Below are 11,104 nucleotides of genomic sequence, written 5' to 3' on the forward strand. Positions count from 1 at the left end.
TGATGTGGAGGATCCATGTTTTGACGGTACCAGAAAAGAACGATCTCTTCCATCAGCATCCGGTTATTACTTTTTTTAAATTCATTGTAAAAAATCCCTCTGCGTTTAGAACAACAACAGTTGTCTTGGGCCAGACCATGGATCCACATCTAAAGTATTAATAGCCACCGCCACGACCCTGAGATATGATCATTAATACAGACCCGGTAAATAGTCCACCTTATCTCTGTATGGAGCAGTAGCTTCAATTTGATTGAAATCCCCTTGCTGAGAGTGGTCGCAGTGCCCCTCGTGTGGCTGTGCGGAGCATCCGCACATGGTCTTATTTACAGGTCTTGATCGACTCCACGTACAGGACCATACAAGGATGTATACTTATATTAGTAGTACCCAATACTACCTACAGGCATGTACTCAGGAGACTGACTCGCGAGTTTTGACATTCGAAAAACACAGTGAAGAAAAGAAAAGCATGCCATTGGAGACGAGTAGCTATCACCCGAAATATATGTAGGGATGTGTGTACAGTCAACTCCAGACTACAAACTCAAAGAGACGGCTTCCGTACATATCGATGGTATCAGTCTGACTGACCGAGGCGGTGAGAGGATCTCGACTCCGCAGTGCCATTTAGGATTTACATCATGAACTAGGCTCAACTGCGATATCATATCATATCAACCTTCTGATAGCATTCCCAGTAAAATCGTTTTCACCTACCTGGGGGAGAACCAAAAGCCCCAAGTGCAGCAGGACATACATGCTGTACTATCATTGTTAGTTATGACCCTGCCTGTGACTCTGTACAGAGTACCTTAACCCAAGGAGCATCGATACCGGAATCTCAGACCCCAACCAAATCCACTATTCTGAGTTTCGTTCCTCATTTGGTAGTCCTATTGCACATTCAGAAAGGAGTTTAGTTTTTTTTCACCGGGTCCACTGTGGGGATACCTCCGTTGCACTTGCGGGTCCACACTCAATAACTGCCAGTTTTCAGCCTTAACCTGGTCTCGTCATCCTGACCATATCTACCGTCTTATCTACTGTAATCTGTTGGGGCTTTCTCGGCCACGATAACCGCCACAAGTGGGACTTGGTGCAGCAGTATCAAAGGAGTACGGCACTCAGGCGTGGTTGATGAGGTGTCCTGGTATATTGTACGGCAACCAGATTGTACTAGTAGCAGCTGTAGTATTCACTTCCGTTAATTATTCTCCTGTGGCTTAATCGGTTCTAACGTAGACCGGCAGACCGGACTTTCTTCAAATATACCATATTCGTATTCAATCTTGAGGGCTGTATAGCTGAGTATAAATACCTACAATGTATATATGGATACATAGGTATATCTGTCGATAGAATCCAGCCTCGCAACCTATAATATTACCAGGATAAATACCATATAGCCCAGGAAGTCTAGACCCTAGCGACGCATCAACACGGACACGCAATACGCCAGACGACCATATCAGATTGCAGTATTTCGATGGGAAAAGTCCAATCAGATCTTCAGCTGTTGACGGAATCCTTCGGGAACCTGCTCAACAGGAACAATCATCTGCTTCTACAGTAACAACAGTCTACCTCGAACAATCTATATCTTTACTGCGAGACAAAAGCCGATCTTCCTACCCTCCTTTCCTGACCACCAGCCTTGGAAGCCTCCTCCGCGTCAGCATCCATCTATATGAGTATGGCTTTTGGTTCTATTTTCACATGACCTTTTCTTTATTACCGGCAACATTGTCTACCAGATGCTATATTTGAACCAGGATACCCAGACTCGGCCCACTTGTAACGGCAGCCTGTTTACGCATTACCTAGTGGTACTAGTGATGCATGTCCTCTCTAGTACGGAGTACTACTATCAGTGATACCTGAGCTGCCCTGACGTGGGGTAACGAAGTCTGACCCCTCCAGGAGGGGTAACAGCCATGACGTAGGGGCGCATATTCGAGACTCTCTGATATGTAGGTAGTAGTACTAGTATTGTTCAGGCTGCCACAATAATTCTTAGTGTTACTGCTAGTACTACTATTCACGCATGATGCATAGACCAACAACTAATGATTCAACGAATAATGGGATTCGGCCCGAGGACACTCATCAGCGATCCGAGAAACCAAGGCAGTCGGTACGACGTGCAAGTACCGTCTCCAGAGTTCCTAGTAATTGTGGGATAGATTTGCTTCTTTGGGGTTGCCGCTGCACGAGCCCAGATCACATGGCAGGTCACAAACCAAGTGTTTGCAGGGATGTTGAACACAAAACACATGCAGCAGAGAACCACATTCAATGGTTGATCCCTGTTCTATTGAACTTATGTAGATGTACTAGTCTGTCCTTCTACATATTGTATGCCTGTCAGTGACACATTGTTAGCAGGTATTGTAGACTCATACAATATATGTATAAGTTTTTTTGTTCTTTTGATGCAATCACGTTCAATTTCCCTGTGATACATTTTGGTATAGCGGTAGAACCACGCCAAGTAGCTTTCACCCTTCAAATCAATTCATTCATCACCAGGATGCTAAAAGGGTATTCTCGCTAGGTATATTGGTAAGGATACAGGGCTCGTCTAAAGCTTGGTGTAAGGCAGACTGTTTAGCAGACATGATAGAGACAAAGTCAAAACAAAACAAGAAAAAGAAAAAAAACACGACCAGCACAAATCACCACAGGAGGAAGATAATTGGGCCAACCTCTTCCAAAACTCTCACTCGAGACTTGAATCTCATGAAACCCGAGGGTGAATCTTTTTTTTATCTTTTCCTTTTGTACCCAAACCAAATCGACATAATGATAATAGTACAAAATACCTGTTAATAGCGTTGTCGAGGACGATATCAATTCGTGATCATGGCGCATTCAACACAGACATATCCCTCATACTCTCTCGCGTCTCCCATTTTGATTGTTCTTCTCTTCGGCCTGCTTTGATTTACTTGTAAAGCATTGTCGTCAGCACCACAAGCATTGCTTGTCGGCATGAGGAGCCAAGCATACCTCAAGCCATAGTCCACAATCTTCCATGCTGAATTCCCTTAGACAATCATTTGCGCAAGCCCTTGGCCACCCAAGGTCTTACTTCCAACAAACTCCTGGCTCTTCAAGCCTGCCAGGGCATAGAAGAGAGCGGCGAGAAGGAGGAGAACGGCTGCAGCGATCAAACTCGACGCACCGGAGACAAGGCTGACCCATTGCAAAGCACTCATGACTGTGTACATGGCAGCTCGCATCCAGTTAGTGGTGAAACGTCGAATAAAGGTGTCGAACTTTTCGGAGGTAGGGCAAATTCGGAGTAGAAACGGAACCTCGATGAAAACGAGGACGAATCCCGAAACGCTGCGCATGTGAGCTTCTTTCACTTTTGAGTTCTATGATGATGAATCTTACAGGCATAGGATGCTGAAGACGATGCGAACGGCGTTAAACGAAAAAATGTTGGCAATGCCGAGGGCGATGCATAGGACAATGCATACAACACCCGTCCTGGTCCGAAACAAGTCAGCATTTATTTTGTAGCAAGCCTGATCTGATCTTTGTCGAATTATGCTAATGACGCCGAGGGGAACGATTCGTTGTCACTTCCAGTCTCCCGTTGTCGCGGCTCAAACAGGCGCCAAGCACATCCGTTGGAAGGACCAGGCAGCCATTGTTTCCTCAGTTTGCGGGTTTCGAAGGGAGTGAAGTCAACTGAAGGACAGTAGGGCACGGAATGAGAGGTGAAAAAAGGTTACAAACCATTGCCCGTAGATACCTAAATACGTAGTAGTGGTTAGCTATCTTTTCCGTTCCTTGCGATCGACAAGAAGTAAACACGGAAGGTCCATACTGAAGTTTCTCGAGCGGAATTCCTCAGCGAACGTCATGATGAAAGATGCAGATCGAGAATAGAGTGTGCAGATAGCTCTAAAAGCTGGTAGAAGTCACTTTAGGTTGGAAGGATCGTTGATTGTCCGGTGTTAGGGTTGTAGAAACTCGTGGTCGCTGGAGTGTAAGCTGTGGCTAGTGGAGAGTTACTAGACATGTACTATGGGCCAGCTTGCCAGATCAGGCCGATCACTTCACCGCCTATGGCAGAATTCAGGCACCATATGTATCGATTTGCCCGTTATCATCGATAACTACTACTAGCAATGAAAGCTCCCCAATGAGATATTAGTTGGGACTGTAACCAACACTCTCAGGACCGAGTCGATCAAATAGGTCCTTGTACTAGCTGCACTTTATCTTGGTTACTAGGATCTGAACACAGTGCAAACATGGATCCTACTAGTCCCAAGCACAACCGCAATATTTCCAGATGTAAGAACAATCAATAGACGCAGCATCAAGATTGTCGACTGACGTTTCCAGCAGCACGGCCCCGTAGCTCTACCAAAGGCCCACTAGATGATCCGAATGAGTAAGCTATAACAGGACACTCAGCAGAAAATCATGCTGACCCCAACCAGTCCACTGAATGCAGAGGTTGCACTTCAGCCCCAGAATACAGCAGACGCTGGCGGCTACACTGGGGCTTCATTCACTGAATTAGATCCATTAGCACCGGATGATTTACCACAAACTTTGGAGAAAGATCTTTCGTTCCTTCTCCGATACGATATTTATCATTCGCTCTCTCAGGTTGACATTCCGCATACTTTGCGGTCTGAGTTCATTGGCCTCACATCCGAAGAGTCCCTGTCTTCATGCCTCAGCACTCTTGAGAGGCTGCTGGCTGAAGGGCACTTCCTGCTTGCAGCCTATCTTTCGGGAACGATCTTGACCTCCTCTTTGATTTCGTCTAGTGATATAAAGATGATTTTCTCGCTTTTCTACACACGATTAGCATGTCTGGAACTATCTGGAAATACTATCATTGCAGCACAAGAATCAAAAGCGCTAGAGGACCTGAGCTCCACTTTCTATTATGTGGACCAGGCTCCCGCGACGTCCGATGTAGAAAACGAAGAGAGCCACACAAATTACCCTCGTCATATTGTGCCGTGGCCGCTACGTGTTCTCGCTGTCAGGCTCCAGAGCATTGGGTTTGGTGATTCACGCAGGGGCATTGGTGGCCTATATGAGATTGGACTAGAAGCGCGGAGAGAGATCATGCGGCCAGACCTGAGTTCGGCGGAACGAAGTATATGGAAGGAGAGACTCGCCGACCTTGGAATTCGAAGTGTAAATGCATTGATTGAAATGGGTGATCTCAGTACTGCCAGAAGGTCTCTGCACAATCTGCAAACATCAGGGTCGGATGAAACCAACAAGCTAAGAAAGGCGCTCCTTTTCCTTCTGATTGGCGATATCGATGCAGCGAAGCAACTTTCCGGTGAATCAGACGAAGCAGGAATTTCCATATCTAAGCCACTTCTGAGCATGGCTGAGGGCCGCTACGATGATGCAGTAGCAGAATGGCAAGCTCTTTTAGACGGTGGTTCCCAAGGGGCCGATACAGCCATAATATCCCAAAACATGGCAGTATGTCTACTGTACACAGGGCGGTTAAATAAGGTACTCTTGGCCTTTACTTGCTGGTGCATTGGAAACTGGCTAATAACAATTACAGGCCCGTCAAATCCTGGAGTCATTGGTGCATGGAGGACAATCTTTTGGCGGTCTTATCTTTAACCTGTCAACAGTCTACGAGCTCTGTTCAGACAAGTCCGGGCAGTTGAAGGCCGGACTTGTAGACCTTGTTGCCAAGGAACCTGCCACAGGACACACCAACTTGGATCGACCCAATGCAGATTTCAAGCTGTGAAGCGTAGGGAGCATATATCGGCGAGAATTCACAGGGCAGAATGGCGCTTTACTGGATCAGTACGCTATGGTTGATCTAATATATTAACGTTCATCTATTCTTTTCTATCAGCATTGAAAACCAGACGCCATGTGCTCCAGCCTGAACGCAGTATAACGATATGACACGAGAATTAAAGACATAAAGCTTCGTTATAGACAGTCGTTACGCATTTCCCTGACTTGATGCAAGAACTGATTGAGGCTTCGGTTTCGGCTTTCGGATGATAATCTTGTCACCCTCTTTCTGCCAGCCAAGTTTCTCTGTCTCTACCAGTTTATCCCACGTCCAGCGGTTATCTCCTGTGCAGCCTTCTGTGATCCACTGCACCCCGACATTGAGGTAGGCGCTACCAACAGCCTTGAGTGCATGTCTCCGAACTCGATCTTCAGCCCAGTTCATTAACACGCGAACGGAGGAATCCACTTCTTTTCGGACCTGCCAGAATACGACCCAGTTATCATGCGCTAAGGCTGTTAAAACACGGTCAATTGCGGGCGACTGAAACGCATGTTCGCGGCGCGCTTTCGCGCGCAGCTCGAAAGCGGCGACCAAATCATCCTGTCGGCAGGCGTAATCAAGGATTAGATACGAAATGAGATCTTTCAACTCCGACTCGGGTAACGGGTGAGAAGGCGAGTGTAGTTTCTCGAGTAGGTAGCGGAGAGAGGGGAAATATGACGGAGGATGCTTGGCTTGAATGGATATTTTGACCGAGAAGACATGGACACGCTGGGAGAATGAGACTGGTATTGTGGATGCAGTGGCTAGAACCGCTTCACGAAGCTTACGGAGGGAAAGAAGAAGGGTGGACAGTTCGGTAGATGCGGAAAGACTATGGATCTTGGTCTGCTTTTCTTTCGACTGGGGAAGAGCCGCCGGGGGGTTCTTCGTGGCATCGCCGGACGCACTTGTGGGAAGAGATGACCACGCTGCATCTAAATCTTCCGAGTGGCGGGCACAAAACGCCATGTATCGTTCGACGATTTTGGAGAAGTAGTCATTCTGGGCTTTATGGTCCAGCAATCTAGGAAAGTCAGTCCCCGACATGTGACGACCCCACTAGAATGGCATACTTGCGATCGCCTTTGGAAACGAATCCCACCGTTTCCAAGGAATCCACCGCCACGGGCTTCAATCGGCTCGCAGGCCTCTTCCCGCGTTGTGACATGGCTGGGCTGTTTGGTATGCAGTGGGGAGTGAAATTGCGTCATGAAGCTATCGACATAAAGTTGATAAACACATGAAATGCGGGAAAGGCCGGCGGGTGTTTGCTCCGTTTGTCCCGTTTCCCCAACAGGCGTTCTCATACTATCGGATCCATCGTGTCAGTCCATCCCAACGTTTGCTTCAACCACAACAACCTTCCTGTCGGCTGTGGGGATTTCTGTCTTTTTAAATAGCTAGGCGTGCCGTTTTTTTCTTCTGTTCTCTTATGTACCTGGTTTTAGTTCCACCTCGAGCTTAGTAATCTTTCCACTACCCTCTGATTCATCCGTCTTTTCTGCATCCTGCATGTGAATTATGCCGAGTCGCCAACGCCGCCCCACTGAGAAGGCTGAAGAGCCAAAAGCCAGTACACCTGCAGCAATGGCAGCTACAGTCATGGAGCAGCCGCCTCGGGTCCTCAAGAAGCTTCTGCACTGGAACGACTTGCCTCATTGGCAACGCGACAACCATCACATCCATAGCGGATATCGACCAGCCTCGTTCTCGTTCCTGGTCTCTTTCCAATCGCTGACATACATACACAATGAGACGGTTAATATATATACGCATCTACTGCCATCATTGCTGGCTGTCCCCGGGGCAATCTTGCTTCATCGCGTTCTAGCACCTCGTTACGAGACGGCTACCCAGGCTGACATCATTAGCTTCGCCTGCTTCTTTGCGGGAGCTGCTGTATGTCTGGGGATGTCTGCGACGTACCATACTATTTCGAACCACTCGCCGACTGTTGCGCGCATAGGAAATACCCTTGATTACGCTGGTATCGTAGCTCTGATTGTGGGCAGTTTCGTCCCTAGTGTATACTATGGGTTCTATTGTGAGCCTGGACTGCAACGACTATATTGGACAATGATCTGCAGCATTGGGATTGGCTGTGTGTTTGTTTCGATTATGCCCCAGTTTCGGACTCCCCGTTGGCGGCCATTCCGCGCCGCCATGTTTGTTGGCATGGGCCTATCAGCGGTGGTTCCCGTCATCCACGGGCTACGGATGTATGGGGTGGAACAGATGACGCGCCAGATAGGGCTCGGGTGGCTGCTACTTCAGGGATTCTTGTATATCCTGGGAGCTGGGATCTACGCCGCTCGGGTCCCCGAACGTCTGCGACCGGGCCAGTTCGATCTTTGGGGCAGTTCGCATCAGATCTTTCATGTGCTGGTGGTGTGTGCTGCTGTGGCTCATCTGACTGGGCTACTGAGGGCATTTGACTACAGACACAGTGGGATTGCCGAGAGCTGCTCCTGGCACTGACTGGGCGATTCGCCGAGGCAACCGCCGGATCACACGAGCAGCGACAGGTTACAGTTAACCATGTAGCAATAATCCAATCCGATGTAATTGACGCGATGTGATGTGATGCTGACTGCTGGCGTGCAAATACGAGATGTGTCTAACCACCCCCTTGCTGACTACCACTGCAGCTTAGCTTCCCAGCACATGGGACGAGGGGGTTTGGGAGGAATAAAAATTTGTCGAGGGCAGAATAAAAAGGGGGCGAGGAAGAGGTTGATTCTTGGACCAGACAAGAAGGTTCCCGTGAAAGTTGCATGTTCACCGCTCACTTCACCGGCCTTTTTAAGATGTGGACAGGCAAATAGACCTCCAGTTTTGGCTCGATTTACAGCTCACATGGTGTGTGCTGGCTTGCATACGCTGAGCACTTGCTCAACAGTAAATGCTTTTCACCATTGGGTGCTACGTCAGACAGGAGTGCTTCGCTCTCGCAAAGGCTGTTTCTGATGGATAAACTTATTTGGCCTCGATGGCCCCACAGCTTTTTCCCACAATGTCGCACCTGAGCTTGTTGCCAGACTCTGTGCTTGGAAGCCCAGAGCCAAGTGGCTACCACTGACAGTCTCCTATAAGGATCCATTGGTGGTGGCCAAGCATCTGGCATTTACCTTTTCGGATCCGTAAGATTTGGGGTCAGTTGGACCGCTGCGAGCGCCAGCCCTCAGAGTGGCCACGCTGGTTGGCATCTCCATGCCAGTGTGGATCAGATGAAGTCGCCAGGTTTCACAACGGCTGACTTCATATGCGGTTCCCGTCGGTTCAAAAATCCTGATACGAAACTGGGTTTCCAACCATTCTCCTGGGATATATAGCAGTGTTTAGGCGATATTTGTCTGATATTGTCGTGGTTACTATTGTTAATTTCGGTCAAATGATCCAGTGCTGAATATACTGGAGGTTTTAAATTGACAGCCATTGGTACAAAATCTTTATACTGATTGGGGCTGCCGGACTACAACTTCACTGTGAAGTCTCACCCACTCTCTCAGGTACTAAATGCTTGCGGGATCCGACAAACCCCCGGGTAATGGTGGAGATGGCCCCAAGCTCCGGGCCGCTTGCGAGAATTGTCGACAATCCAAGGTCAAATGCAATCTAGGCGGAAAGAATACTTGCATCCGCTGTCTCCGGCATGGGTTGCCATGTCGATACCGGGTTGCCAATCGGTCTGGTAAGCCGAAGGGCAGCAAAAACCGAGCTACATTGAGGAAACTAGGACAGCTTCAGGAAACGTCGGCAGTTCAAGTCTCCGGGAGGAGCTCGAAACGCAGGACTCTTCAAGCCACCGAGCCACCGCGTGCGGAACAGGAGCTGAATAGAAGTGATAGTGAGGTTCGTTTCTTCCCTCCTGCTATGGTTGTAGCATCGAGCTAAGTTGTGGTGAATCTAGACGCGAGAACCCAGTCAACAGCTCACAGACAGTCCTCTGAGTCAAACTAGTACAGCCAATACATGTTTGCTGCTAAGTGAGTCGCCGGCGGACTACGCGACTTCGTATAGGGATCCGCTGCCCGATTCGACGCATGCGGCTTCCATGTCGCCGACGTTTCTCCAGAAAGAGTTTATCACGAAAGGATTGACAAGCTTCCCACTTGCCGTACATATCCCCAACGTACTACAGCCCGTATGCGACTGTGGTGAGACTATAGAGCTCTATGCGAACCGTCTGCAACACATTGTGGCTGACCCAATCCACACGCGATTCGATCAGGGCCTGCAGGTTGTCAAGGAGGCGCTGTCGGTCTGTCGAGGGTTCCTGCAGTGCCACAGCTGCCACAAGGATAACACACACGTGCTGATATCCGTAACGACACTGGGATTGGCACTACAGCTGTTCAATTACTGGATATCCTACCAATGCGCCGCGCACGTCTGCGCGAGCAACGACGAAGTCGGGTACGGTGCGTATGAATTGGGGCCCGAGGAGACGCGACGAGTGCGCCGCGTACTCATCCGAGGCCGACTCCAACAGTGTAAGGAGGTGGTGGCATCGCTCAAAGGAACAATCGAGCTGTCCAGCGCAGACCTGGAGGGGACCTGGCTGCAGCAGGTCATCCGCGGATACGAAGGAACGGTGGAAGCCTATCTGCAACCGATGGGCTGCATTTGCATTTAAACACATGAACAACACTGTAATTATTTATTTCCCAGGATACCAATTAATGCACTCTGATATTTTTTATTCCTCCCCATCCTCGATCTATGTATGTCCATACATACATACATACATATAAAGAAGGCATGTCGGCACTCGGCTGCAACCACGGGCCTCGGCAAGCCTAACTCTATATCCAAAGCATCATCCCCGACACACCCCTCACAACGTTACCCTGCAATACCCCGTATAAGAACCACTTCCACTCCACCAATCTACCCATTCCACCCACAGCTACCCGAACACCAACGAAAAGAAAACGAAGAAAAGAAAAGACACCAAGATGGCCCACCGTCTCTCCCAGATCTCCTCCCACCTCAACTACCCTCAAGGCCTCCTCGCCAATCAAGTCGCCATCATCACCGGCGGCGGCCAGGGCATCGGCGCCGAGACCGCGAAGTTATTCGCCAATGAAGGCGCCAAAGTCGTCATTGCTGATATCGATGCTGGTATGTTTCTTTCCTCCCCCCCCTCTTTCCTGCCTATACATATACATCACCACCCATACACACAATTATAGATATAGAACTAGCCACATAAACAAACCACCAAGAAAAAAAAAACAATGAAATAAAAAAAAAAAGAAAAAGGACAAGATACTAAAGCAAACATGCAGAAAAAGCCAC

The 11,104-nt window shown here is 48.7% G+C and overlaps 6 protein-coding genes across 6 annotated transcripts; 4 read left to right on the forward strand and 2 right to left on the reverse strand.

Annotated features, from left to right (window-relative positions):
• Positions 1-3,050: 3,050 nt before the first annotated feature.
• Positions 3,051-3,878, reverse strand: ANOM_011248 (Tvp18 family protein; the record flags this gene model as incomplete). Its single annotated transcript, XM_015556504.1, has 4 exons — positions 3,051-3,351; positions 3,403-3,498; positions 3,751-3,766; positions 3,842-3,878. 4 exons carry the CDS (start codon positions 3,876-3,878, stop codon positions 3,051-3,053), a joined length of 450 nt encoding a protein of 149 aa, XP_015401221.1.
• A 393-nt stretch (positions 3,879-4,271) lies between these two features.
• On the forward strand, positions 4,272-5,761 carry ANOM_011249 (uncharacterized protein; the record flags this gene model as incomplete). Its single annotated transcript, XM_015556505.1, has 4 exons — positions 4,272-4,314; positions 4,366-4,414; positions 4,464-5,478; positions 5,567-5,761. 4 exons carry the CDS (start codon positions 4,272-4,274, stop codon positions 5,759-5,761), a joined length of 1,302 nt encoding a protein of 433 aa, XP_015401220.1.
• Positions 5,762-5,965: 204 nt separating this feature from the next.
• Positions 5,966-6,992, reverse strand: ANOM_011250 (uncharacterized protein; the record flags this gene model as incomplete). Its single annotated transcript, XM_015556506.1, has 2 exons — positions 6,877-6,992; positions 5,966-6,827 (listed from the first exon to the last, which is right to left on the reverse strand). Exons 1-2 carry the CDS (start codon positions 6,969-6,971, stop codon positions 5,966-5,968), a joined length of 957 nt encoding a protein of 318 aa, XP_015401216.1. The 5' UTR covers positions 6,972-6,992.
• Positions 6,993-7,324: 332 nt separating this feature from the next.
• On the forward strand, positions 7,325-8,281 carry ANOM_011251 (hemolysin III family protein; the record flags this gene model as incomplete). Its single annotated transcript, XM_015556507.1, has 1 exon — positions 7,325-8,281. The coding sequence occupies one exon, from the start codon at positions 7,325-7,327 to the stop codon at positions 8,279-8,281; it is 957 nt and encodes a 318-aa protein (XP_015401217.1).
• Positions 8,282-9,319: 1,038 nt separating this feature from the next.
• Positions 9,320-10,439, forward strand: ANOM_011252 (Zn(II)2Cys6 transcription factor domain-containing protein; the record flags this gene model as incomplete). The annotated part of the gene is made up of 2 exons (XM_015556508.1): positions 9,320-9,655; positions 9,714-10,439. The coding sequence occupies 2 exons, from the start codon at positions 9,320-9,322 to the stop codon at positions 10,437-10,439; spliced, it is 1,062 nt and encodes a 353-aa protein (XP_015401218.1).
• A 322-nt stretch (positions 10,440-10,761) lies between these two features.
• ANOM_011253 (3-oxoacyl-(acyl-carrier-protein) reductase) lies at positions 10,762-10,926 on the forward strand (the record flags this gene model as incomplete). Its single annotated transcript, XM_015556509.1, has 1 exon — positions 10,762-10,926. A coding segment is annotated over one exon (165 nt), but the record flags the coding sequence as incomplete, so codon positions are not given.
• Between the last annotated feature and the right edge of the window lie 178 nt (positions 10,927-11,104).

The sequence above is a fragment of the Aspergillus nomiae genome, assembly GCF_001204775.2.
Source record: "Aspergillus nomiae NRRL 13137 chromosome Unknown contig00641, whole genome shotgun sequence".
In the NCBI taxonomy this organism is placed as follows: Eukaryota; Fungi; Ascomycota; class Eurotiomycetes; order Eurotiales; family Aspergillaceae; genus Aspergillus; species Aspergillus nomiae.